The 25,464-nt window shown below is 42.2% G+C and overlaps 2 protein-coding genes across 9 annotated transcripts in view; one reads left to right on the plus strand and one right to left on the minus strand.

Annotated features, from left to right (window-relative positions):
• Positions 1-298: 298 nt before the first annotated feature.
• Positions 299-16,612, minus strand: ODR4 (odr-4 GPCR localization factor homolog). Of its 6 annotated transcripts, none has more exons than XM_058030559.1 (14): positions 16,526-16,612; positions 14,848-14,981; positions 14,618-14,749; positions 14,153-14,248; positions 12,914-13,020; positions 12,140-12,176; positions 11,892-12,032; positions 11,221-11,316; positions 10,697-10,762; positions 9,291-9,419; positions 8,440-8,530; positions 7,303-7,488; positions 2,227-2,319; positions 299-1,472 (listed from the first exon to the last, which is right to left on the minus strand). In XM_058030559.1, exons 2-14 carry the CDS (start codon positions 14,944-14,946, stop codon positions 1,405-1,407), a joined length of 1,341 nt encoding a protein of 446 aa, XP_057886542.1. In that variant the 5' UTR covers positions 14,947-14,981; positions 16,526-16,612; the 3' UTR covers positions 299-1,404. The 6 variants fall into 6 exon arrangements, with proteins under 6 accessions (XP_057886542.1, XP_057886546.1, XP_057886545.1 ...); XM_058030563.1 differs by lacking the exon at positions 16,526-16,612 and adding an exon at positions 16,411-16,433; XM_058030562.1 differs by lacking the exon at positions 16,526-16,612 and adding an exon at positions 16,364-16,387.
• Positions 16,613-16,954: 342 nt separating this feature from the next.
• The window catches only part of TPR (translocated promoter region, nuclear basket protein), a 33,461-nt gene continuing 24,951 nt past the window's right edge, over positions 16,955-25,464 (plus strand). For all 3 annotated transcript variants that reach the window (XM_058029975.1, XM_058029976.1, XM_058029977.1), the window contains exons 1-11: positions 16,955-17,106; positions 19,049-19,153; positions 19,575-19,648; positions 20,667-20,763; positions 20,955-21,058; positions 21,662-21,826; positions 22,057-22,149; positions 22,270-22,350; positions 23,389-23,476; positions 23,952-24,092; positions 24,863-24,954. In XM_058029975.1, coding sequence (XP_057885958.1) covers positions 16,956-17,106; positions 19,049-19,153; positions 19,575-19,648; positions 20,667-20,763; positions 20,955-21,058; positions 21,662-21,826; positions 22,057-22,149; positions 22,270-22,350; positions 23,389-23,476; positions 23,952-24,092; positions 24,863-24,954 — 1,191 coding nt within the window. In that variant the 5' untranslated portion in view covers position 16,955. The remainder of the gene's footprint in view (positions 17,107-19,048; positions 19,154-19,574; positions 19,649-20,666; positions 20,764-20,954; positions 21,059-21,661; positions 21,827-22,056; positions 22,150-22,269; positions 22,351-23,388; positions 23,477-23,951; positions 24,093-24,862; positions 24,955-25,464) is intronic.

Consider the following 25,464-nt stretch of genomic DNA (forward strand, 5'->3'; position numbering starts at 1 on the left):
GAATCACATTACAAAATTACTCCCATTTTCTGGATAACCCTCAGCCTCCCCTGGATGTCATCCCACCTCCTGATTCCTGCCTGTTGATTCCACTGACTGGCACAGAATAAAAGCAATTCTAGAACCCACAGCAGCTGAACCCAGTGCCTCCATTACAACACTCACCACCCTCCTCCAGGAGGCCCCCCTTGAGCAATGCTGAGCACAGAAGATCAACACTGTCTTTCAGAAAAGCAGCTCTTTTTTCCAAACATGTAAAAACAGAATACACAAGTGAGGCAACAGTAGTCAACACACCTTTCTCAGAGTTGCCTTTATTAAAGGTATCCCAGTACATACTTGATTATGCTTTAGAATCAAAGGGTTTATTTTTTTTTCTTTGTGTTCCACTGCCTTCAAACAAAAAAATAAATTTGCATTGGTATTAAAATGCTGTTAATTCTTTTCTGTTGTAGCTCAGGTCCAAGTAAACATCATATTTCAAATACAAATTATCTTTATTAGCCTTACTAGAGTTCATTCCACCTGAGAATCTCTCACCATGGAATGCTCTCTGCTTATAATCTAAAAATCCTGATTAGCAGTAATTTTGATAACTTGTCTGTATCTACAAGATAACCCACAAGGCCTGCCTAGGTGTAACTGTTGCTGAAATAGTTCAAATTCCAAGATAGCAATGATTGTATTAGAGCTGGACAGAGAAATCCTCATCAGGAGGCACTGAGGCAAAGGCAGCAGCATACACACAGCTCAGCAGTGCCATGCATTTCATTGATTTCTGAGTTCTCCACTCTTGAACCAAGCTATTTACAGGCTGCCTTGGTCTAGCCTTGAAACTTTTAGAAACTATTTGTATACATTTTATGCTAGCTAGCCAATATTATGTAAAACAATGCCTATGGTGAAATGCTGGCTTTACTAAAACTAATTTTCCCCCAATTAACTGTAATAAAATAAGATTTCTCTTAGCAAAGGAACCCTTAAAGCAGGAATTATCATACCAGGTCATTATACAAGTTTTACCAGTACCCTGAGAAACACCAGGAGTAGCAGTTTACATTAAAGGAGCCAGGAGGAAGAAAAGGTTCTGCATTTGTTTAAAGGACCACTCCAGAAAATAATATTATCATTCATTTACACAGAGAGACAGGGTTAGTTTCTTGTAAACCTGATTCACCCTCTACTTGATTCTCTAAGTGCATAATTCTATTTAATTTAGGAAGTGTATGATGGAACAAGGTAACTGAATTACATTTTACAGTATTACAGTTTACATTGCACATCTACCTGCTGAGATTTAGACAACAATTCTTAATTACTAATATATCAACCCCAGCTATTTCCATCTTCTGAATGGCCAACATTTCCCAGGAGCTGTGGTGGCTTGAGTTTAATCACTGGAGATCAATCACTGAAGTAGTTGAAGGAGAAAATCGACGCCAGGACTGCGACAGCGGCTGCCACGACCAACCCTAAATCCAGAGAGAACATAGACAGTGAGGGAAGAGCAGAACCAGCCCTAAATCCAGAGAGAACATAGGCAGTGAGGGAAGGGTACCACAACCAGCCCTAAATCCAGAGAGAACATAGGCAGTGAGAGAAGAGCAGAACCAGCCCTAAATTCAGAGAGAGAACACAGGCAGTGAGGGAAGGGTACCACAACCAGCCCCAAATCCAGAGGGAACACAGGCAGTGAGGGAAGGGCAGCACAGGCAGCAGCAGGCAGGGAGGGGAGGGTGGGCCAGGGGGAATGAGCACAAGGAGAAACAAAAAGAGCTATCCCAAAAAGAGCCACCCCAAAAGCTACTTTTATTAGCATGCTCATTACTGATGCAGCTGAGGAGACACACTGAAAACCCCAAGACACCTCAGTGATGATGTAAGGGAAAACATTTTTACATTCAAAGCAAACACATATTTACTGCTCCTATTTAATCTTCCAGTTACTATATTCTATTTCTAATAATTAATAGAATCCAGAAGTAACTGCTTTGTTGATTAAAGTGTAATTATTTCAATACAAGCAGCCCCACAGCAAAGAGAGCTGTACTAAATGTAGACAGATCTCTGAGAGCAGCACCATGGAGAAGTTGCAATGGAAATTTCTGTGGCTGGTGTTCCCTGAATTCCTGAGCTGACAATTAGGATGCTATGGGAGCTAACAGTCCTGAAAGGGGCCACTGCAGCTTCTGGAGTGCCATAGCAAAAATCTGGGAAGGAACATACCCATATTTTGTTGGAGCTTCAACAGCAACGTTGCTTTTGTCAGCTGTGCCTGTTCTGTGTCACTCGGGCTGTCAGCCACTGGGCAAATATCAACTGCATGGAAATCAAGGGAAGAAGGGGAAAATTAACAGTTGTGTTTTACAGTGAATTAATACAAAAGGCCAAGAAATTCACATCAACTTTATAAAGTGTATTTATGGTAGAAAAAAACCAGTTTATTGCAGTAGAAGTGGTACAACAGCAATAGCACAGTGCTAAACTATGCTGTATGGCTGGAAGCGTAAAACTAAAGAGACAAAATACATTTCAGGAGGAGCTCCTCTTCCAAAACTCATGTTACACACCCTTCTTCCAGAGTAACATTCCCAACCCTCTTTGCATAGCCTGGGGAGAATTTGAATATGTGAGAGGGAACCACCAAAATGTACCATTGAGCACCTTCCAAGATCAAAGTTCCCCTCAGAGCCATCTATCCCAATGCTCAGGGTACATGCAAATCCCACACCAGAGAGGATGAGCCCAGCAGCACTTCCCTACCCAACAGCCAGGGATGCATTTTTCCAGCCACAGAAATTCCTTTTTGAAGATCCCCTAAAAATACCCTTTCACAGCAGGCATTGAGGACTCATTCCTCTTTGGAAGAATTACTAAATCCTTAGTCTGCCCAGCCAGGATGTGAGAGAGCTTGAGTCTATTTCCAGGCGGATGGGACTCAAACCTGTATCTATTTCCTTTGCAAAGATCTCCCTAATCCCTGGGCTATATCCAGCTTGCTAGAGGGGCAGGAGAGAAAGAAGGGGATTAATCTCCAGTCCTTCAGCCCAACTTCTCTGAGCCAGCATGGAATACACCATACACTCTCCAGTGACAAAGCTGCTGGATGGTTGTGGGCCATCATTTTTAAGCATTCCCATTTTCAGGAGTTTGCTAAGACTTGCGAAAAATTTGGATTTCAATTCAGAATCTATAACCACAGGCATGTTCTGCACAAGCAAACAGAAAGACAGTGTTTGTCATGGCAATGGGAGCTGGATGTGTCTGGGAAGAATAGACAAGCAGGCTCAGATAAGAGAAGGAGCCTAACAGACTGTTCTGGAGACAAAGGAACCCCCAGCAGAACCAGATATCAGGGAAGGCCATGGGACACTAATCTGAATAAAAACAGATCTCCATTTCCACAGAGGGGCTGACCATCAGCAATAAATCACAAATTACATGCTTGAGTAATAAGGCACATCCTCTGTGTGATTCATATGCAAACGAAGTACTTTCTCTGTCATTAGCTATGGTGGAAATGGATAATCTAGACGATCAGAAAGGTTGTTTCTGTTGAGTCATGTGGATAATTGTCTTCAAAATATCCTTAAATCAAGCTTGCACAAGACTTGTTACACAAAAACACCCAAACTTTTAAAACCTGTCTTTAGGGGTTTTATCCCTAAACCCACTGCATTGGTACAGGATGTACAGTAGCAGAGAAATCACTGCTTGATATGAAACTCAACAGGACAGTGAGATACACAGATATAAGACATTGCTTGGAGATCTCTCTGCCAGCAGCACATCCATGTGAAATCAAGATAACAATATTTCAGTGCAAAGTGTGTTTTTTGAAGAGAAATCGTCAAATATTCCTGAATCCCACTAGTCCTCAATGAGGCCATGGCTAGATAATTTTCTTTGTGCCAAGAAAAACACTCCCTCAGCTGCCTAAAATGAGCAGAAGTCTTCAGCGAGAGTAGTTATTAATTGTTGAAATATAGGTTTTCAGTAAGTATCTTTAACTAGCACAGTAAGAGAACTTCTGTCCAGAGTTTTGAATTCTGTAAAACATCCCACTTTGGGACAATCTGACTGCATTTTTGGGCCACCTCTGGAGTCTAGCTCCAGCAGGTTCCTTTCTGCTGTATATTTGATGAGCAGGTAGGATGGTCTGTGCCCTCTAACTTGAGGTTTCTTTGTGCCTCCCTGTGCTGAGGGGACCTTTGGAAGCTGCACATCAAGGCAGCTGCACATTCCTTGCCTAGAAAAAAATAAGAAGACAAAGGGGAAAAAAAAAAGAACCACCCTTGAGCTATTTAGTTACCACAGGCCTTTATGCCATCACATTCTAGAAGGTTTGCATGTAGAGCAGCAAAATCACACAAAAGAATTTTCATAGCAGATGTCTTCTAGTACCAGTTAGATGAATCTTTAATTCTTCAGTTTCCTAACCAAGATAGGGAAGAGATTACCACTGCTGAAGTCTTATTTCTGTCTATCCACTCAGGGTATTTACCAGCCCACCCCCTGCACCAAGGAGGAGCAGGGATTTAGTAAAGCCAATCAGAAATGCAGAGCTTTCAGTTGGCTGTATTAGAGCACTGAATACCTTGAAATTACAGTGTTAGGGCTATTTAAAGCTTTCACTTATAAATAGCTTGGAGTTTACTTTCTATTTTCCACACAGCAATTTTAAAGCATGACCCAGTGGTGTCCCCACTGGAGATCTGTACATGGAGTCAAGACACAAATTGCAGGAGACAGCAGGAGAGCCCCAAGTTCAGTAAACATATAAAACTGACCTCAAAAATTCATGTTTTGACTAGAAGTTCCTTACAAAACAAATCTTTTGCCTATACTGATTAGATCCTCTTCTTCTAAAGTGCATATTTTAAAAAAGGGAACAAAACCTCAAATTATTTCAAAAGCCTGCTCGTGTTCTTGAATTTTAGAGAATTCTTTTTATCAGCAAACTTTCCCCAGAACCTCAGTATGAACAGCATTTCCAGTTAATTTGAGGAAGGTACCTCAGATCACAGGAACTGTGACACAAACAGAAAGGCTGATGACAAAGTTCCCTACAAACCAATTACTGAATAGTGACTATCATTAACAAAGTTAGAGCTAAGCTTAGAGAAACAGCACATGCTTCCCAAGCCAAAATGATGCACTGCAAAAGCCTTTGCACAAGAAAAACCACAAACTCTCATTATAACACAAAAACATGTTCACAGCAATACTTAGACATTTCATACCAAAGCAACAATAAAAATCAAATCCCATAATTAATGGGGGATTTTTTTAGAATGCAGAACATTTGTATGCATTTAACAGGACTCTTTCTAAAATGACTTTCCTGGTATGATAAAAGTGTATAAATAACTTGTGATTTTAATAAACCACAAGTGACCGATGCCTCAACTTTAATTATTAGAATGAACAGTGCTGTGCTGTCAGTATTATTGATATCACTGCAATTAACAGAGCCCATTCCATGGACAAACTTTATGGTGGTCACCAGGACAAGGCCAAGCTTTCCTAAAATCCCCTTGCACGTTTTTTCCTCTCCTCTTCAATGCATTTATTTCAATTTGTGGCTTTGGGGCTTTTCTTAAAGAAAATACACACCTACTTTTAATTTGCCTTTCTTTCAAAGAAAAGGAATATAAATCCCCCTCAGTTAACTCTACAAGCAGCAGACTACAAGAACACCCAAGCTCCTTTAGTGGCCATCACTTCACACTTATTGTTGGCATTAATCTTTGGGATGCCCTGCTGTGAGTGGAAAGGTGTTTCCTTCGTACCTGCAGCTCACACAGCCTTACATAAGCAATAAAGCTGAACTGAATCATCACCTCTCTCCTCCCACACCTCTCTCCCCTGCTACAACAATACTCATTTGCTTCTCTAAGCTACACTGATTCCTTAAAGCTCAGTAGTAATTAGTTTTAAGAGTATTAAAGTTACTCTAATAATGCCAGAGAGATTTTTATTGTCTTTCCTGTTTTCCTTGAGGTTCCTGTACACCTCTTTCTCTTCAAAAGGATGAGTCAGTTACAGCTAACAGGTCTAGGTAAAGCCTGGAGGAGCTGATTCATTTAGAAAGACAAGAATTTATGGTTAACTCTGAAATGAGGAAACTCAAAACCCCCTCCAAGTTAACATGCAAGTCAAGGTGAATATCAGTACTCACAGTTCACCTTGCACAGCAAGTCAGGGTTACATTGCCCAGTTTTTATCCCTAGATACCAACATCAAAAAGTGTTCATAGTTTTAATGTGAGAATTAGTGTTGGATTTTTTATTTTTTAAATTACAAAACTGGAACCTGTAGCTCATATGCATGTTGAGGGGGGGGGTAAAAAGGGGAGCAAAATGTCTTCCATAAGACCACAGAAAATGTTCTTAGGTGCATTTCAATGTCATATTTGAAATCCACATTGAAATCAACATTGCAAGGGAGAAAGCCCAAAAGGAAATTATATAGACCAGAAATGTTCCGAAAGAGGAATCCAGTAACTAGATTATGTCAAAATATCTGTATTAAAGGGAATATAGCAGTCTCATAATCAGACCACAAACTTGTAAGACATTCAGTATAAAATGAAAAGTGCTCTCAATTTTGTTTTCATTTCGGTTGAACCCACAAATCTTCAGGTTTAGGCACTGCATTTGGTACATAAATTAAAACACTCTGAGTAAAGAAAGGTATTTGGCTTTTTTTAAAACACCGGGTTTCACATGAAAACTTCATGAAAGACACATCAGACTACATGAATGTTTTGCCAGAAGAAATTTTTAAGTGTTTTTAATTCTGTAGTGAAAAAACAGTAGATTTTACTAAATCACTCAACTTATTCTAACTTGTCTCAAAACTGCTTAGCACTAAAAAGATGAACTACTGACGGTGTAAACATACATATTCATGTAAAAAAATAAAGCTTTGGAGGATGTTTTTTAAGAGTTTATTTATCAATAAAGGATCCCCTCTAATTCATGGGCACAATGGCACATACAAACCTTGGTTAACCATCTCTTCGTGTTTCTACAGCAGCTCATGGGCTGCAGTCATGGCTGCACTGAAAAACCAAAATATTTGAGAGGGGAAAGAGAAGTCTGTTCAGAGAGAAACATAAACTGTGAGAAATTGGACCATTTTCCACAATATATTTAAGCTGCAATGAATTGTTATAATTGCTTAGAGTTGCATGTGAAGTAAGTTGACTTTATCCATATCTGGCTAAAACTGGCCTATGCCATTAATCAGCATTTTCCTGGCCCCTGAGCCAGCCTGCCCTAGCTCTCAGATATTTACCTGTGCTAATGTCCTCAGCTATGTGCATATCTTCAGCTTGCACAGGCTGATCCAACATCTCCACAAAACGTTCCTGGATTTCTCCAGCAGCCTCATCACCAAACTTATAATCACTGAGCATCACACTGGATCCAGCAACTGGGACAAACAGTCTCTGAGGCAGGACATGATATTCCCTCCCAAAACCTAAAAGGAAAGAGGGAGAAATACCACCCCAATAAAAGCCTTGACAGTTATGATAAGATCCCTCCATAATCTCTGAGCACAAGATAAAGTCATTGCAAAAGAGCTCAAGGTCTCTGTGTAAACCCTGCTTTCAAACATGCCTGGCTTAGTGGGCTGCTATTCTATGGATTTATGTCCTTACATTATTAGTCTCTCCAGAAATACCCAGGGCAGCTCCAAACAGATCATAAAACAGAAAGCAGAGCTTTTTTCCTGTTCAGAATGACTTGCAGGAGGGCTCAGGGAGAGGCTGCAGGTAAGAGCTCCCCGAGGAGCAGGATTTCAGCAGCACTCAGGACTGCAGAGGTGTCACACAGAGCCACAAAGCTCGGCTGCCACCTAGAGAGGGGACTCAGAACTACCTGCAATGGAAAAGGCTCCCTCTGCCCAAGACATTCCCATTGATTTGTCAATTAACTCCTTTTTGGTTTAAGGCAACGACACCACTGCACTGACTTAAAGGAGTTTAAAGAGTCCCAGCATAAGCTCAGAGATCTGGTCTCTATCAAGTTTTAACACACATCAATATTAATAGGAAGACCATACATGTATTTAAAAAAAAATTATAAATAAAAACTTAAAGTGTGCAAGGTACAGTTGGAACTTCAGAGACAAGAGTTTCAACTACAGAAGTTTGAAAATCACAAAATATCTGATGAGTGAGGAAGAAGCTGGGATTCCATATTGTGGTCACAGGAACTGTGATGGCAAAGGACACAAACCTGACAAAAAAAATTCCAGATTTAAGAAAAAGTCAAGGCTGACAAGCAGCAACTATACCTTCTCCTTTTTATTCTGCTCGAACCATATTGGAACTTCACTATAACACAATTTTCTACAACCACCAAAATTCACTGCAAGTACAAGTTAGTGGCTTTGGGTTTTCTTGTTTGTTTTTTTTTAATTTCTTACTTTTTTTCTGAGGTCCTTCATTTAAAATCAGATCTTCAAACAATATTTCACACCGATCACTCAATGTGTTTATTATGTCTCTTTTCAAAGCCTGCAAGGACACAGTGAAATCATCAGGAATAGCAAAACCATTTGCAAAATCAAAACTATTTGCAAAGCTTTTAACCAGGAAGAAATAAACAAAGAAACCCCATATGTTAAACCCATGATGAAATAATAGTTTTTTTCCCAGAAAAGAAAAACTAGTAAATATTTTACTAGTAAAATATTTTAGTAGTATTTTAGTAAAAAAACTAGTAAATATTTTATTTTCCCAGAAAATAAAAACTAGTAAAAATTTCCCAGAAAATTTTCAAACTAGTAAATAATAATTTAATAATAGAAAAAAGCTAACATCAAAAGAATTGGTATCAAGAAGGAAAACCACAAAACAAAAATGAAAAGCTGAGGAAATTTTTAGGATTGCTAGGATAAGAACGAACAACTTCTAGATATTTATCAGTAAAGCCAAACAAAAATAATCACAAGGCAATGACTCAGTGAGGGAAAAAAATAAATTACTAAGCAAGTAAATCTGAATTTTACCTCTACAATATTTAATATTACAGTCTGCAACCTTTTTTAAAGAGAATTCTTCAAAGCCTAATCCCTTGGTCAATTTGTGCAAAGCCTCCCCAGAGCCCAGCCTTACACACATCACATATATTCCTCTAGAAGAGAAAAACTAACTAACCCCACACAGATGGTTTCTAAAATAACTTTGACCCCAGTTCTGGCAAAGGAAAACCAGTATGCCAAGTCCCAGGTGTTCCAGGAGAATGTTTCTGATGGACCAAGACCCTGCTCGGTACCTGAATGGCCTCTTTAACCTTGGGCTTGTTGCTGTGGATGTAGGCTCTGCATTTCACAGCCCCCCGCAGGTTGATGGAGCCACTGCACACCTGCACCGTCGCCGTGGACCTGGGGCTGGCACCCTGGCACTGAGGGACAAACACATACACCTTTATCCCAGGCCCTTGCAGCAGTGTCACTAAAACCAGAACCACCAAACCAACAGCAGGTGCTCACACACAAGCTGTTTCCCTCATAATTTTATTTTATTTTTAGTTATTCGTTTGGTTCTTCTTCTCTTTTCTATTGTGGCAAATGTGTTTATCTCTCCAGGTGTTTCAAACACTTGTGTCTAGGAGATTTTAAAACTTTCCAGTCTTGTGGCAAATGACAGCATTGCAACTGTTAAGTCTTTTACAGGCTTTTGTAAAACAATGACGTTTTCATGTTTGCTATAATCAGCGTAACCCAGGGTGTGCTGGGAGTCATCCCATCAGTCAGTAACAAATTATACACATGGTCACACTGAGAGCTGCATCAAACTGTTGCCTAGAAATGCTCTCCCTAATTACCACAACAATGAGTGTGAGCATGAAGCACTCCAGGACAACACCTGGAAACACTGGGATGCACAACTTCCTCACCAACTGCACAAACCACTTCTGCCAGAAAAAGTTTTCCTCTCCCTGCAGCAATTCACTTCAATGTAATAGACAGTAACAACAAAAGAAGCTGAGATACTCATGGAGACTTTAAAATGGCATTGGAAACACTTCCAGCTTTGCTGAACATAATTTTGAGAATCCAGGAACCTTCTGACAAAACACAAAAGGCTATGAAACAAGGCCTGGACACATTTGCACTTCAGGACCTAGACTGGGGCACCAAATTCACAGTTCTTCACAACTCAGGTAGGGAGGAAGCTCCTGACATAGATCCAGCGCTCCAGATGATGATTCAGCTCACGGGATCTACGCCTTAATCCAGAGCTGGCAGCTGAGCTTCTGACAAAAGCATCCAAGTGAATGTCCAAGCTAGCCAGGGCAAGCTGTGCTTTGAAGTGTGGGGGTGACTCTGAATTCAGATACAAAGTCACTTGAAATCAATGTACACAGGTACCTACAGGTATCCTACTACCAAAGGAATTAGTCACAGGACTTCTTTTCCAGAACCTGTTTTCCAATCTTTCAGTTATCCTATGCAATTCATGGACAACATGGTTATCTCACCACAAGAATTTCTAAAGGCACAAAATATGCAGATCTGTTGACAATCAGTTTCATATTCAATATCCAGGAGGGAAAAAAGTCTTAGGAATAAGTGAGCAAGATTTCTAGACAATAATTCAGAATCTTGTTATTTTATTTTTTGCTCTATTTTATAATTTAAAGGCAAGCTTATACTTTGCAAACCACTGAAAACTTACCAGCTGTGTCAGAACCTTGACATCAGAAATCTGAGTGCTGGGCTGAGTATTTCCTCTGAACTTTTTCTGAGGGGAAAAAAATTCTTTGTGTCACGAAACAGGAAAAAAAAGTGCCTGAGGCAGTCTGGTCACAATGGTATAGAGTGTTCCCTAGTTTATAGCCTTTGAGAGGGAAAAATAGCACTTAGAAACCAACCAAGAGAATAGAACTAGAAAACTAAAAGGAGAGATGAATGAATCAATCATCAAGGTGACTGAAAGTAGGTCTTTGAAATGTCATCACCCACATTCACACCTCACTCTGTAATAGAAACATTTCAGTCATTTCACACATAATTACTGCATTCACACTGCCCAGGAGGGAGAGGCAGGCTGCAGGAATGACAGCTCTGTGTGTTGGTTGCCTGGAACAGCCAATCAGACCAACAAACACTGCACAGGAGATGTCTCATTCAATGCTCTGTCACACAAAGGTTCCAACCATACATCTATTAGAGCTCAATTCCTTCTTGTTTGGTACTCACCTGCCCTTCCAGCAGTTCTGAATCCTCATCTTTAACTTGGCCATTGATCAGAAAAACACTGTCTTCTATCTGCTTTGACCATCGGTTTAACCCATTCTTTAAAAGAAGTGAAAACACAAAATAACCATAAGAAAGAGGAAAGAATTAATGAATTTCACTGAAGGGTTGGACAGTTCCATGCTGAAACTTATAGAAGTTTAAATGTTTAAATACTTACTCTGAGAGAGTTTTAAAATGAAAAACCTGTGTTTTCCCAAAGGTAAACCTTAAATGGACCACATTCAGAACAAATTAAGAAACAAGCATTGCAAAATACTGAAGTGTCACCCCAAGGATTTGGGGGTTGCAGAGAGGGTTGCAGCCCATTGAAAGCCAACTCATGGCGAAACCATCCCATAGTCCAGCACAAATTGGGTGTAACCTTTCACCAGGTGAGGCACCAGAGAAGTTACCTGGGATACTCATGACCATTATTACATAATTTTGAACAAAGGAAATTTCTCACTGAGCACAGCAGAAGAGTTACATTTAAAAGATGAATAATTGCTAATCATTCTCCACTGATTAGTCCTACTCCTCTTCTGCACTGTTCAACTCTTTCTTATTTAATTTTCAGCAGAGAAATGAGTGTGGTTACTGGTGTGTAGGAACCAGGGCAGGCAGTGAGTTACCTTGGTGTTCTTCTCCAGGTCATGGTTGGGGGAAGTAGCAAGAAGTGGAATGTGGATGTTCACATTTACTGTGCAGCCCAAAGCCACCCAGGAGGCAGTCAGAGCATTCTGGTACTTCCAGTCTGCTGGTTTAGCTGAACTCTGAGAGCACAAAGGAAAAGCCATAAAGCATCTACCCAAAGCACTGTATTGAGGCTTTTGGGGGGTTTAGCATTCCTTGCCATGCATTAAAAGCTGGATGAGCTTACCTTGGGGTCCTGCACATCGTAGGTTCGGCAAACTACTCTGTGCTACTTAAAGAAAAAGACCCAGTGAAAAGCAAGGGAGCAAATAAGAACAATCCACAATTAACTTAGCCCTCTACTAAACTTCCTTGTTGTGCTAATTTATGCTCGGCAGCAAGTTCTCACCTTTCATCAGTGTAAAAAAGTGGGAAAAGTGTAAAAAAGTGGGAAAACATTTTCCCGTAATCTCCAACTACCACAGCGATGCCATCTCTACAAACAAATTAAGATCAATATGTATTGACAGGAAAAGCACCAAGGCATCAATTTTTAATTTGTCCTCATCTCTCTCTCCCCTCAGAGAAAAATCCTTGCTTTCTCTCCTTGTATTATGTCATTACCAACAGCTTCTGCATTCTGCTGCAGCTCTAGCATTGATCCCACAGGTTTGCTGCTGCCCCAATTCCATGCAAGCACCACTGGTAACAGCAATTCAAAAAGCCAAACAGTAATTTAGGATGTTTTTTTCAGTTTATGCAAGTCAAGATTGACTGGGAAAGGTGTCATTTGATGTTGTCACACAGACAGACCTCATAAAAAATGATGGTAATTTTGCAAGGATAAAAGGGTCAATAGTCTTAACCACAGCTAACCAGAAAACTTCATTATATCAACTTATACATGTCTAGTGGAACTTAAACAGCCTTCTCCTCCCTAATTCTTATTTATTCAGCAGTAACTGGATAAAAGAGGTTGGGAGAGCAGCCTCAGTCAATAAACCTTGCTCATAAAGGATACTTTTTTGTAGCAGAACAGATTTGAAGCGCTGCTCTGTCTGAGACCTCCTCCTCAGCAGGTTTCCAGAGCCTTCTTTTACTCAAGGACTTTTCCACTGAGAAGATTAGCTAAAGACCAAAAATAAATTGAAAAAATATTCACTATAACTCCTGGAAAATAGTCTTGTGCTAGAATTTTAAGTCAAAGCAATATCAAAATTATGTATGAGCAGGAAACACAGCTTACACGTCACCAAAATGTCACATAAAAAGAAAATCCAACAGGGATTCAGAGGCACTTTTTACCAAAATGAAAGAGGCTTGTTAAATTTTAATTTAGTTCCCTTATAAACCAAAGCAAGCAGTATACATTCACATGGCCAACCTGTATGCTTTTGTCCTTACAGATACATATTACAGTTTTGTGCCTATCAGCTGGGTCAGAAAGGCTGTGCAAAAGAGCTACTAATTATAAAACACAAATCCCCCCCCCAATTTTTAATTCTGCTATCACTGGTCACCTGGACACAGCTCACCTTTTTTAGCCAGCTACCAGTTTCATTACATAACTTAGATGCAATTACACTGAACTGCCAAAATTGACTCTTGGATCTCAGGCTTCCAAACCTGCTCATGCTTAAATCACTGACCATGACTATGTTAGAAAAATGACAAAATGAACATACGTTTTCAGCACAGAAACCAAATATGGCAGTAGATGCCCCAATACTGTAACAAAAATGCATTTTAAGTCTACCAGATAGTTTTGAGTATTTTAAATTTAATTCCACACCCTTCAGTCAAGTGCACACGTTCTAGACAAGATGTTTCTCTTAAAGGAATCAGAATAGGTCTTTCACTACTGTAAACATCTCCAAACTGAGTGATTTTATTCAGACAAAGAAAGCTATCATGCTAACAACATTAGTACCTTTATGTGGCTTTATAAGCAACAAAGATTTAGCTTAATATAAACTTTGAGGATGTTTTCCCTAAGCCAGAATGTCCACATCCACTAAATACAGACAAACCCAGTAAAAGGAAATTCAGATTTGCTATTGCAGTAACAATCAGGAGGTCAACAAATAGTGTCCCACAGGACAGGGATTTCTGAGGTTCCAGTCTCAAACCCACACATCAAAGCACAACATTTGTGACATAAAGCAACAAAACTGCTGTATTTTGGTCAGGCCAATGAGAGGCAATTACTCACACACAGAGCCAAGGATGCTGCTGCGCTCCCAGCAGGAACTGTGCTTACCTTGCGCAGAGCATTTTGACCATCTTTAGCCAGCTCTGGAGTTGCAATCATAAACACACCAAGGACCAGCAACCCTCCAGGGAGCATTCTGGACACCTTGAAAATAAAAATGAACATTTACTAACAGGATTGGCAATCTAGAAACCATGTAACTTGAGATATCAAAAACCACCGGTGAGACAACTCTGCACCAATAGCAGAAGTGAACTAAGGGAGACTGGTTTTCACTTACAGGACCCTGTAAGTGAACACATCCTGCAAGTGTTTTCCTTTCAGTAATAACAAGTGTTCTTTCACCAATAAACCTGAAAACATTAAGGGTATTTCTGGTTTAAAACACCTGTGCCCAGCATGGTTAGGAAGGCTCTGTCACTTTGACAGGACACAAGTGGCGAGATCCTTTGTATCCATCTTATTTCCCTCCTGTTCCTCCCACCCTTTGCCATCCCCAGGGTGAGTTCTCACCTGACTGGCATGTGTGGTGATCCACTCCTCATCCAGGGATGCCAGTTTGGGAGGGCCCAGGCTCTCCTCCTGCTGCTGCTCCTTGGGAGGAGTTCGCACAGCCCTGATGACATAGTCCCGTTGGGGGGAGCACTTGCCAGAACATGAACAGAAGCAAACACACCTTGAGACTGCTGAACAGGGGTTTCCCCAGCTCACAGGAATGAATGGAAGGACAATCCCACCCTTACCTGCCCTATCAACAGGCCAGTGACATATGGCTTCACCTTTGTGCTGAGCTCTGTCAGGTACTGCCCAATCCCTTCCTCCACAAGGTAAGTTCTACCCATGGCTCCAGGTTTAAGTGAGCTGTTGTAGTTCCAACCTACAAAACACACAATGCACTAAGTGAAAGAGGGTACATACACTGCAATGGGTACAGGAGAACAAGTCTCAGACAAAGATCCTTTAGAACTGTTTGATCGAAAAAACCCTGCAAGGTCATTGAGTCCAACCATTCCCCAAGGCCACTACTGACCCATGTCCCCAACTGCTACATCCACATGGCTTTAAAATCCATCCAGGGATGGGGACTGTACCCCTATCCTGGGCAGCTCTGCCAGGGCTGGACAACCCTTTCAGTAAAGGATTTTTCCAAATATCAAACCTGAACCTTCCCTGACGCAACTGGAAGCCTTTTCCTCTCCTCCTGTCCCTGTTCCTGAGAGCACAGCCTGACCCCCCTGGCTGTCCCCTCCTGTCAGGAGTTGTGCAGAGCCACAAGGTCCCCCCTGAGCCTCCTTTTCTCCAGGCTGAGCCCCTTCCCAGCTCCCTCAGCCCCTCCTGGCGCTCCAGCCCCTTCCCCAGTTCCGTTCCCTTCCCTGGACATGCTCCAGCCCCTCCATACCTTTCTTGTCATGAGGGGCCCAAAACTGAATCCAGGATTTGAATTTTGAAATGCCTTCAAGAAAAAGTATCTTGCTGCATGATACTTCTAAAGGATGCACTGTTCCATTCCCACAGTGACTTGCTGAATTCCACACGTGTCCTTGACCATGTCCTACAGCACTTCCATTCCAATTCCCAAACACTCAGAGCACACCATCTGTGCACATTCCAATGAGCCTGGGCTGCCACAGACTCCTCTCCCTTCCCTGTAGGGCTAGGCTGAAAACCCCTTCAAGCCTGGAGAACATTATCCCAAAGAATTAGGCATTAAAAAGCTGAAGCCCAAGAGCACAGGGTGAGGAAGCAAAGAGCATCCTGAACCTCCACAGGGAAGGTGCTCACAGACCTCAACTCATGCCCCCAGAGCCAGGATCAGCAACCGCAAATCCCCAGGGATCAGCACCTCCACATCCCCATGGATCAGTACCTGCACAGGGGGGATCAGCATCTGCACATCCCCATGGATCAGCACCTCCACATCCCCATGGATCAGCACCTCCACATCCCCATGGATCACCCCCACATCCCCATGGATTAGCACCTCCACATCCCCAGAGATCAGCACCTGCCCAGGGAGGATCAGCACCTGCACATCCCCATGGATCAGCACTTCCACATTCCCATGGATTAGCACCTGCACAGGGGGGATCAGCCCCTGCACATCCCCATGGATCAGTACCTGCACAGGGGGGATCAGCACCTCCACATCCCCATGGATCAGCACCTGCACATCCCCATGGATCAGTACCTGCACATCCCCAGGATCAGCCCCTGCACATCCCCATGGATCAGTACCTGCACATCCCCATGGATCAGCACCTCCACATCCCCAGGATCAGCCCCTGCACACCCCCATGGATCAGTACCTGCACATCCCCAGGATCAGCCTCTGCACATCCCCAGGATCAGTACCTGCACAGGGGGGATCAGCACGCCCACATCCCCATGGACCAGCCCCTGCACATCCCCATGGATCAGTACCTGCACATCCCCAGGATCAGCCTTTGCACATCCCCAGTTTCTGCAGCCGCCCCGGTCTCAGCCGAGCACCGATGTGGCCAATTACGCCATCGCTAGGCGCCGCGGTGCAGGGAGATGACGCACGGCAATGCATAGCGGAGCGCGGGAAAAGGGCGCGCAAGGGGGCATACAGCCCCCGCTTCGCCATGTTGGGAGTGGCGGAAGCGGCCGCGCTCCCCTGGCAGCTCTCGGGCACACGGGGCACCTCAGAAGCACAGACAGCTCCTGTCCTGTAGCATGGATGAAGCTCCTCTATCCCTCATGGCGACGAGGCCGTGCAGTCTCCTGTCCCGGCTGTGGCGCTGCCGCGGCTCTGCCGCCACTCCCATGATGGCGCGGCCGTGGCGGAAGCGGAAGCGCGGCCGGCGGCGGGCGGCGCTGTGCCGGAGCCATGGCGGCCGTGCTGCAGCAGCTCCTGGAGCGGGCCGAGCTCGCCAAGCTGCCCCGCGCCGTGCAGGGCAAGCTGGAGCGCTTCCTGGGTGACCAGCAGGGCGAGATCGACGGGCTGCGGGCCCGCCATGAGCGCTTCAAGGTGGACAGCGGTGAGCGCGGCCGGCGGGCCCACGGTCCCTGTGCTGGGGGAGGCAGCGCGGGCACAGCGCGGAGCGCGGTTCTGTCTTCCACAGGCTCTCGGGGGTTCCCTGGGGGCTGTGAGGCCGGGAGGGGCTGGGAACGGGCGTGCAGTGGGATCTGAGCGGTGTTTGTCTCGTTTTGTCTCCTGGAGTATATATATATATTTATATATAATTTTAAAATTTTTTTCTCTTCCTGGTGTTTGGTTTTTTTTCCCTCTTGCTAAGGGGCGTTCAGGGTTAAAACTGCATTCGAAATGGTCTTAAAGAACAGCTTTTGGCCAGGTTTTTAACAACCATTGATACGCACCAGTCTGACGAGGAGTGGCTGAGGGAGCTGGGAAGGGGCTCTGCCTGGAGCAAAGGAGGCTCAGGGGGACCTTGTGTCTCTGCACAACTCCTGACAGGAGGGGACAGCCGGGGGGTCGGGCTCTCCTCCCAGGAACAGGGGATAGGAAGAGAGGGAATGGCCTCCAGTTGCATCAGGGAAGGTTTAGGTTTGATATTGGGAAAAAATCCTTTACTGAAAAGACTGTCCATCCCTGGCAGAGCTGCCCAAGGCAGGTGTGGAATCCCCACCCCTGGATGGATTTTAAAGCTGGGTGGATGTAGCATTTGGGGACATGGGTCAGTGGTGGCCTTGGCAGGGCTGGGCCGTGGTTGGACTCTGATCTTAGGTGTCTCTTCCAACCTAAACAGTTCTGTGCTTCAATCTGCTTTGGTCCTCATTATGGAGCAGAAATACAGCTTTGTTCACCCAGCTCTGAAACGGCTTTAGGTTTATACTTTACTGTTCAATTCCATTCTGTAAAATGGCCCTGATGGAATCAATATTTTTATATTGATTTGGAGATGAGTTGATAACAGAACAGTAACACCAGCAGAGAGCAGGGACAAGAGTGTAAGGTTGTGAATATGAGTTAATTTGTAGAGGATGTGACATTCTTCTGATACTTCATACTTCTCATACTTCATACTTCTTCTACCTTTCAGTTTTTCAGTCTCTCTCATGGTAGACATCTTGGTGAATGTATTACTAAAGTGTGGTGTAAATTGAGGTAACCCACAGATTTTAGAAAGATACTCTCTTCCAGATCCATTCTTCTCGTGTGTGGCAGGAGGAGCAGCATTGTTTGAAATTGTAATGTATGAGAGGAGGAAGATAAACAGACAGCCCTCAGTGCTTCCTTAGAAGCCCATCCTGCCCAAGAGTGGGATTAATTATGCTTTTACTGAGTATTTTACACTGAAGCTCCATTTCACAGTTACTGTTTTAGATCACAAAAATTCACATTTAATTCTTTTTTTTTTTCGCTTCTAAGGGAATAGAGCCCAGTAATTAATTTTAAGAAGTCTTCATTAAAAGATTCCCCAGATCAAATCCCTTAATACCTGGGAATATGTGGATTTTACTTGGAATGTATAGAAATACTTCAGAAATGAAAGAAGTTTCAAGGTGATGAGCCCACACTGCATAATTGGGCTGATACAACATCTCTACTTACATCAAAAATGTTAAAGAACTATTTAGATTAATTAGGCTCTTTCTTGATGGACAATTTCACAGAATCATGGAGTGATTTGGGTTGGAAGGGACCTTAAAGCTCATCTCATTCTAACCCCTGCCAATAGCAGGGACACTTTCCACTAGAGCAGGCTGAAACATATCACAATTTCTGGAAACACAGCACTTGTCTTGCTAGCACAGTGTTTTAAACAGTGTTCACTCAATGTGGAAATGCAGGTTTTTGCCTTCAAAAATGTTGTGGTGTGTTTTTTTTTTTTTTCCTTCCTTCAAATTCTCTTACAGTCTTATTATTTTCATATATTCTTTTTAGAATGCTCCTTGGTAAAGGTGAGAAGGAAAAAAATGTTTATGATGTGAAACTGAGATGACTTTGTTCTTTTGCAGAGCAACAGTACTTTGAAGTGGAAAAGCGACTGGCTCAGAGCCAGGAAAGACTTGTAAATGAGACCCAGGAATGTCAGACTCTGCGGGAGGAGCTCAAAAAGCTTCGTAAGTGGAACTGTAACATCCCTAAGTGCTGGGCAGGACATTCACCCTCCAGGCCAGGGTTGTGGGCACTGCCTCAGGGTGTGCACAGGAGCTGAAAATCTCCCATCAGCTGCATTTGTAGAGATGTGTTTTGGTGGTGTGTTCCAATATTGATGGAATCTGTTGTTCCCATGGCAGAACAGCCCCTTGCTGGGTTGTAGCAGTGCAGGGGGCTGTGGATGGATCCTCACAAAAGCTGCTGCTGCTTTAAGCAGTGCCTTAGTCTGCCTCAGTGCCCCTCGCCCATCCAGGGCAGGGTCTGGCATTCTTCTCTCTCTTTTGTTAAAAATGTTTGTCAGGGAAATTGTGGCTCTGTTGCATTAGGAGGGTGGGTTCTGTCACATCCTAGTGGAGATCCCTCACTGCTGTTCCTTCCCCCCAGATGAGCAGCTGAAGGTGCTCAATGAGAAGAACAAGGAGCTCGAGGCTGCCCAGGACCGGAACACGGCCGTGCAGGTACTGCTGGGGCTGGCCAGGGGCTGCCATCCTGGGGCTCCCTGGCCCTTTGCAGCACAGAGTGCACTCACTTCTCAGTGGAGAATATCAGGATCAGCACCACTATAAGCTCAGGGAGATGCTTACATGTCCATGGGGATGTGTGTGCAGGAAAATTGCAGGAACTTTTAAAAAGGTGGTCTTTTAGCAAACTGAATGACAGGTGAGCAGGTGCTTTTGTTTTAGTTTGCATGGATTGTTCATTCCAGCTGAAACCTGTTGTGAAGTGACTTTAACCCAAACCCCCAAAATTCTGTCAAAGGCATAAACAAAACTTCTAGTTTTCCCCATCCTTTCCCACTCTCTGGCACAGTTTTTGTTGTGTTATGCCCAAATGTCACTGGGTTGCAGGATGAGCTGGCAGGTCCAGCAGAACAGTAATTTTGGAGCAGGAAGCTAAAACAAGTTTATTAGATTGATTTTTCCACAATGAGAGATGGATCTCATTGTTCTCCCAAAGGAACTTACCTGGGCCTGACTGAGGTGCTTTGTAGTGACACCTTGAGAGACAGTGTAGCCTGTAAATGATCCAAGTTTGTTTGCTTTGTTTTGATTTTTATATTGGTGCATGTAAATTGCATTGTTTGGTTATTTATATTGGTGCATTGTTTATACTGGTGCATGTAAATTGCATTGTTTGGTTGTTTATATTGGTGCATTATTTATATTGCTGCATGTAAATTGCACTGTCATTCCTTGTTTACTCTGTTACCCCTTTTATTTAACCAAACAAAGCTGTTTCAGGAAATTCTTGACTATTACAGCTATCTTTCCAAGAATATTAAAATGAAATGCAGTTTTGAACAGCTCCATTGTGATTTTCCTGCCCACTCTAAGCCTCTTATCCCAGTGTTCAGTTGGCTGGGGTAGCTCACTGAGGTTTAGCTCGCTGCTGTGTGGTTCTGAGTGTAAGCAGAGGCCATAAACTATTCCAGAGAGCTGATCACATTTCTTTATTTCCTTCTGCAATCTTTTTCAGAGCCAGTTAATGCGAGAGAAGGAAGAACTGGAAGCTGAGAAGAGAGACTTGGTCCGAACCACTGAAAGGCGATCTCAGGAAGTTGAACATTTAAATGGTACAGCACAGTCCTTACATACCAGGAAATAACACAGTCATTGCACAAAGACACCACTTTGGTGCTTGTTTTTCTCCATTTAAAAATGTGCCTTATGCAGTATCCTAGTGCCCAACATGCAATTACATTACAATTTAGTAATTAAAGCTGTTACACAACAGGTTTTTCTAACACTGATTTCCCTCTTCCAGAGGATGTTAAACGTTTAAATGAAAAGCTCACAGAGGCCAACACAGAAAAGGCAAAGCTTCAACTGAAATTGGATGAACTTCAAACATCAGATGTTTCCATGAAGGTGAGGAGGGCTTTGTAAGCACAGTGTGTTCTGCTTGTTTGTGTGTGATGTAATCACCATTTTGTTATGATTCCTTGGAAAGTAGGTCAAGTGAGTGCCTGTTATTTATAGCAAATTCTTTTATTATAAAATTGGTGGCTGTGACTAGAAGTGAGATCTATATTTCTGGAAGAGAGGGGGTATCAGGCTGGGCAAACATGTCCAGGCCTTGGACTGCTAGGGAGGACTTCAGCTCCCTGAAGGGAGTTAGAAAGGAGAAAAATAATGAGCTGTGAACCTGTACCATTACTTTGTGGGCAGAGTAAACTCTATAAAGAGAGGAGGAAGGGACAAAAATCTCAATATCGTAATTAATTTCCTCTAAAAGGCTACTAATCTTGTTCTTGTTCCCAACTAATTTAAACTTGGAAGAAACTAACTCAAATGGCAGTAATTTGTTGTTGCTTGATAGTTGTAACTTACTACTAGTGTAATAAAGAGCACTGTCTGTATTTACTAAATTACAGTACATTTTTGCTACTCCTTCTCTAATTAGAGTCATTTAATTGGCTGCTTTATTTTCTGTGGAACCACTACAATCACAATGTGCAATTCTCTTTTCAGTACCGGGAGAAAAGGCTGGAGCAGGAGAAGGAGCTGCTGCAGAACCAGAACACATGGCTGAATGCTGAGCTGAAAGCCAAAACAGATGAGCTGCTCCATACTGCCAGGGAGAAAGGCAATGAAATCCTGGAGCTCAAATGCAGTCTGGAGAACAAAAAGGAGGAGGTAATGTAATCACTGAGTTATCATTTCTTAGAAATTACACCACCTGATTAACAGTGTTAAACAAAGCCAATACTTTAATGACTGTATTTGAGTGGCCCTGTATGCTCTTCCAGCAACTTTTGGGTTTTTTTTTATTTTTCAGTTAAAAACAATGAGACAAGTATTTTCCAAAATAAACTGGACTAGGAGCTAAAAATCTTACATAGTGTCCTTACTTCTTCTTTGAATAGGTTTCCAGAATGGAGGAACAGGTGAACAGCTTGAAACAGTCCAATGAAAACCTCCAGAAGCATGTTGAAGAACTTTTGAATAAATTAAAGGAGGTGAGACAGCTTGAAATATGTTAAATGGCATTGCAGTTGCTCCCACAAATCAAACAATTAAATGAGTGAAATAGAAATAGTGGAATCCTCCCCTACCCTGTCTCCTCTTTCATTTGCCAGGCAAAAGAGCAGCAGACAAGCATGGAAGAGAGATTCCACAATGAACTGAATGCCCACATGAAATTATCCAACTTGTATAAGGTGAGTTGGTTAATTCCATTATAACTCTAGTAGGGTCTGAATCTTACATAATGCAAGCCAATTTGGAGGTTTTTTCCCCACAAAACTTGGATGTGGAAAGGCATTGCAGGACGACTTTGTGAAACATGCAAAACATTGTCTTCTTTGCTGCTGTCTTAGTCAGCATTTAGACTCTTACATTGTTTGTATTATCTTGGAGAATAAGCAAAACTGGGCTTGAAATAGTAATTTTATGCTAACTATTTTGAGGCTTCATGTTGTAAAAATGTGTTAATGTCTTAGGATCTGTTGGAAGGAAAAAGTTTATGTGGAAAGTATAACTGTGCAAGAGATTTTTCTGAGTTAGAAGTTCATTTATGAGCACTGCAAAGTGTTGATGACTTGGTTAAGACCCAGCTGAATGTCCTGTACTGTGTCAAAGACAGTATCTAAACAAGTTATATTTGTTCTGTTTGCTCAAAGAGTGAAAAATACCATGTAACTCAGCTGAAATGTCCAACTGCTTGCTCTTTGGTTTGCATATTTTAGTGCACAGGTTACTGAACTCTGCTTTGTGAACTGTCTTGCACAAACACCAAATAAACATTGTACAGCTTTTGCATTTGGGATGTCTCAAGCTGTAAGCAAAGAGGCATAAACTGTTATATGAGTCCCTAAAAATACTATTTTTCAGACTATTTGACATAGAGTACTGAAAATTCCAGTTTTCTTTAGTCAGAAGAAGGAAAGAGCCAACACCAGCTGTAAACAGCTGATTGTTTGTTTGATTACTGATTGTTTTGTTCAGCCATTAAATTCCTTTATGCTGTAAACAGCTAAATAGATTGTATTGGGAATTGCCACATCAAATTGTTGTCTGATACTTCTTACTCTCAAGAAGTTTGCATCAAAGTGAGTCAATCCACATGGAAAGGACTGACCAGCTTAGGTCGGTTTTTTGCAGAAACCTGTTCATGATTTGTGGTCAGTTTAGGCTTTCTTGTAAACATAGGGCTGCTGTTGCTGTGTACTAAAGGTGAGCTAAAATGCTTTCTTCAGAGTGCTGCTGATGACTCGGAGGCAAAGAGCAATGAGCTGACAGGAGCAGTGGAAGAGCTGCACAAGCTCCTGAAGGAAGCAGGTGAAGGTAAGCTGGCAAAGGGAGGAGAGCAGTTGGGCTCCTTGGAGTACCTTGATGCTCTGAAAAATGGGGTTTTTGTGTTCCTGAAAGGAATTTCGTTGGGCTTTAGGGGGGTGATGGAAATACTCGTCCCTTTGTAACAAAAACTGTACCTGACTAGTTGAATTTACTGATGGTTGGGAAACCATTTTCAAATACACCTGGAATTTTACTATGGATTTTGATAATTTTGCAAGATATGTCTTCACTTTAGCTTTTTTAGTTTAGATTCCTTTTCACTGCTAAGGACAGTTCATACTTTTGCCCTTTTCCAAGCAAAGGTGATAGGCAATGGTTCATGCTTTTCTCACACTGCTGAATTTTCTTATCATGAACTTCTGCAGATCATATAAAGTAAAACTTAAGGAACACAGCTAAATCCTGATACTTTTAAAATAAAAACAACCACAACACACAACCTGCTTGTCTGATTGAATTTCAGCTAATAAAGCAGCCCAGGAGCATTTGGCTGAGGTGGAGGAGTCAAAAGCCACCATGGAGAAGGAGCTGAGAGATAAGATCAGTAAGCTGGAGAAGGAACTGGAGAACGCCAATGATTTACTGTCGGCTACAAAGCGCAAAGGTGGGATCAGCTGGCACCTGAAATACAGAAACTCTTGGGCTTTTATGGTCTGTCAAGGATATTGTGCTGAATTTCTCTAAGAACCAACTGCATTAATCTAATGTAATCTTTGTTAATTTTAATAATTCATTTTAGAAGCTATTTCATATATATACATATGCTTATATATGTATATAAATATGCTCCCCTCAGCAGAAAATGCATTTCTGTCATAGTTTTTTGAAGTTTTTTTTAATCTGTTACCTTTTCAAAGAAAATGGAGGGGAAACTTTTCTTCAAGGCTGAATCAGCCTGCTTTTAGTGGTTTTCTGGAGGGAGAAGTGGAGATGAAAACTAGTCTTATTTTCCTGTATAAAAAATAGGCAGCAGTGAACAAACCTCTTGTCCTTAAATTTCTGTTAATGTTACATTTTGCTCAGTATTCACTGTTTTAGCTATGTCCTTTTTGTTGTTTGCTTCATATGCACAGTTTCTAAAGGATAGAGAGCAGGAAGGAACAGAGGCATGGAGTACATTTGCTCTTTCCCTGTGTAAATTTAATGAAAATAAACCAGTGTTCTGCTGCTCCAAACCTCTGACAATGTGCTAAAAAACCTGAGGTTAAGCTTTGCTCCAGCTATTTCAAGTGCTCATGTTCTGAACTTATTTAAATTTTAGAAGTCCTAGTAGCAATATCTTTTCAGCAATTCAAATAAAGCCAGTCAAGTATGAGAGTTTCTGGTGGGGATTATTGCAGTTTTTGGATGGTAATTGTGGGGTTGTGTCTCCAGGAGCCATCCTGTCCGAGGAGGAGCTGGCAGCCATGTCTCCCACTGCTGCAGCAGTGGCCAAAGTGGTCAAGCCTGGCATGAAGTTAACTGAGGTGAGTGAGCACAACCTCTCCAGCAGCAAAGCCCTTGGATGCCACAATGACACTGTGAGAACAGAAAGGTTCAGCCTTGGGGCACTCTTTGGGTTTGTGATTGTGCTTGATGAAGGCAAGGAGGTCTTACTTGAGGCAGACTTCTCTTGCTAAGTTACTGAGATCTTTTTCAACATGCCTTACAGGTTTTCTTTAGTAGATCAAATTCAGAAATAGATGGGTTTTGTTAGTATAAACTTACTTTCTATATGCATTTTTTCGCAGGAGCAGCCTTTTTTTGCTTATTTGCATAGTGTTTTAATCTGTACTGCTGTGCCTAAACTTGCAAACAATTAACTATAGCTCATACAGGTTCTAGGGGCTTTCATGCTTCTGTTTATGCAATTTGTGTTGTTATTATTTGTTACTGATTGTTTTGTCCAGCCATTAAATTCCTTTATGCTATGTTGCTGGCTTTGATATTTCTGTTGTCTTAAATTTGCTTTAAACTTAGACCTTTTACATAGACTT

Source organism: Melospiza georgiana, chromosome 9 (genome assembly GCF_028018845.1).
Source record: "Melospiza georgiana isolate bMelGeo1 chromosome 9, bMelGeo1.pri, whole genome shotgun sequence".
NCBI lineage: Eukaryota > Metazoa > Chordata > Aves > Passeriformes > Passerellidae > Melospiza > Melospiza georgiana.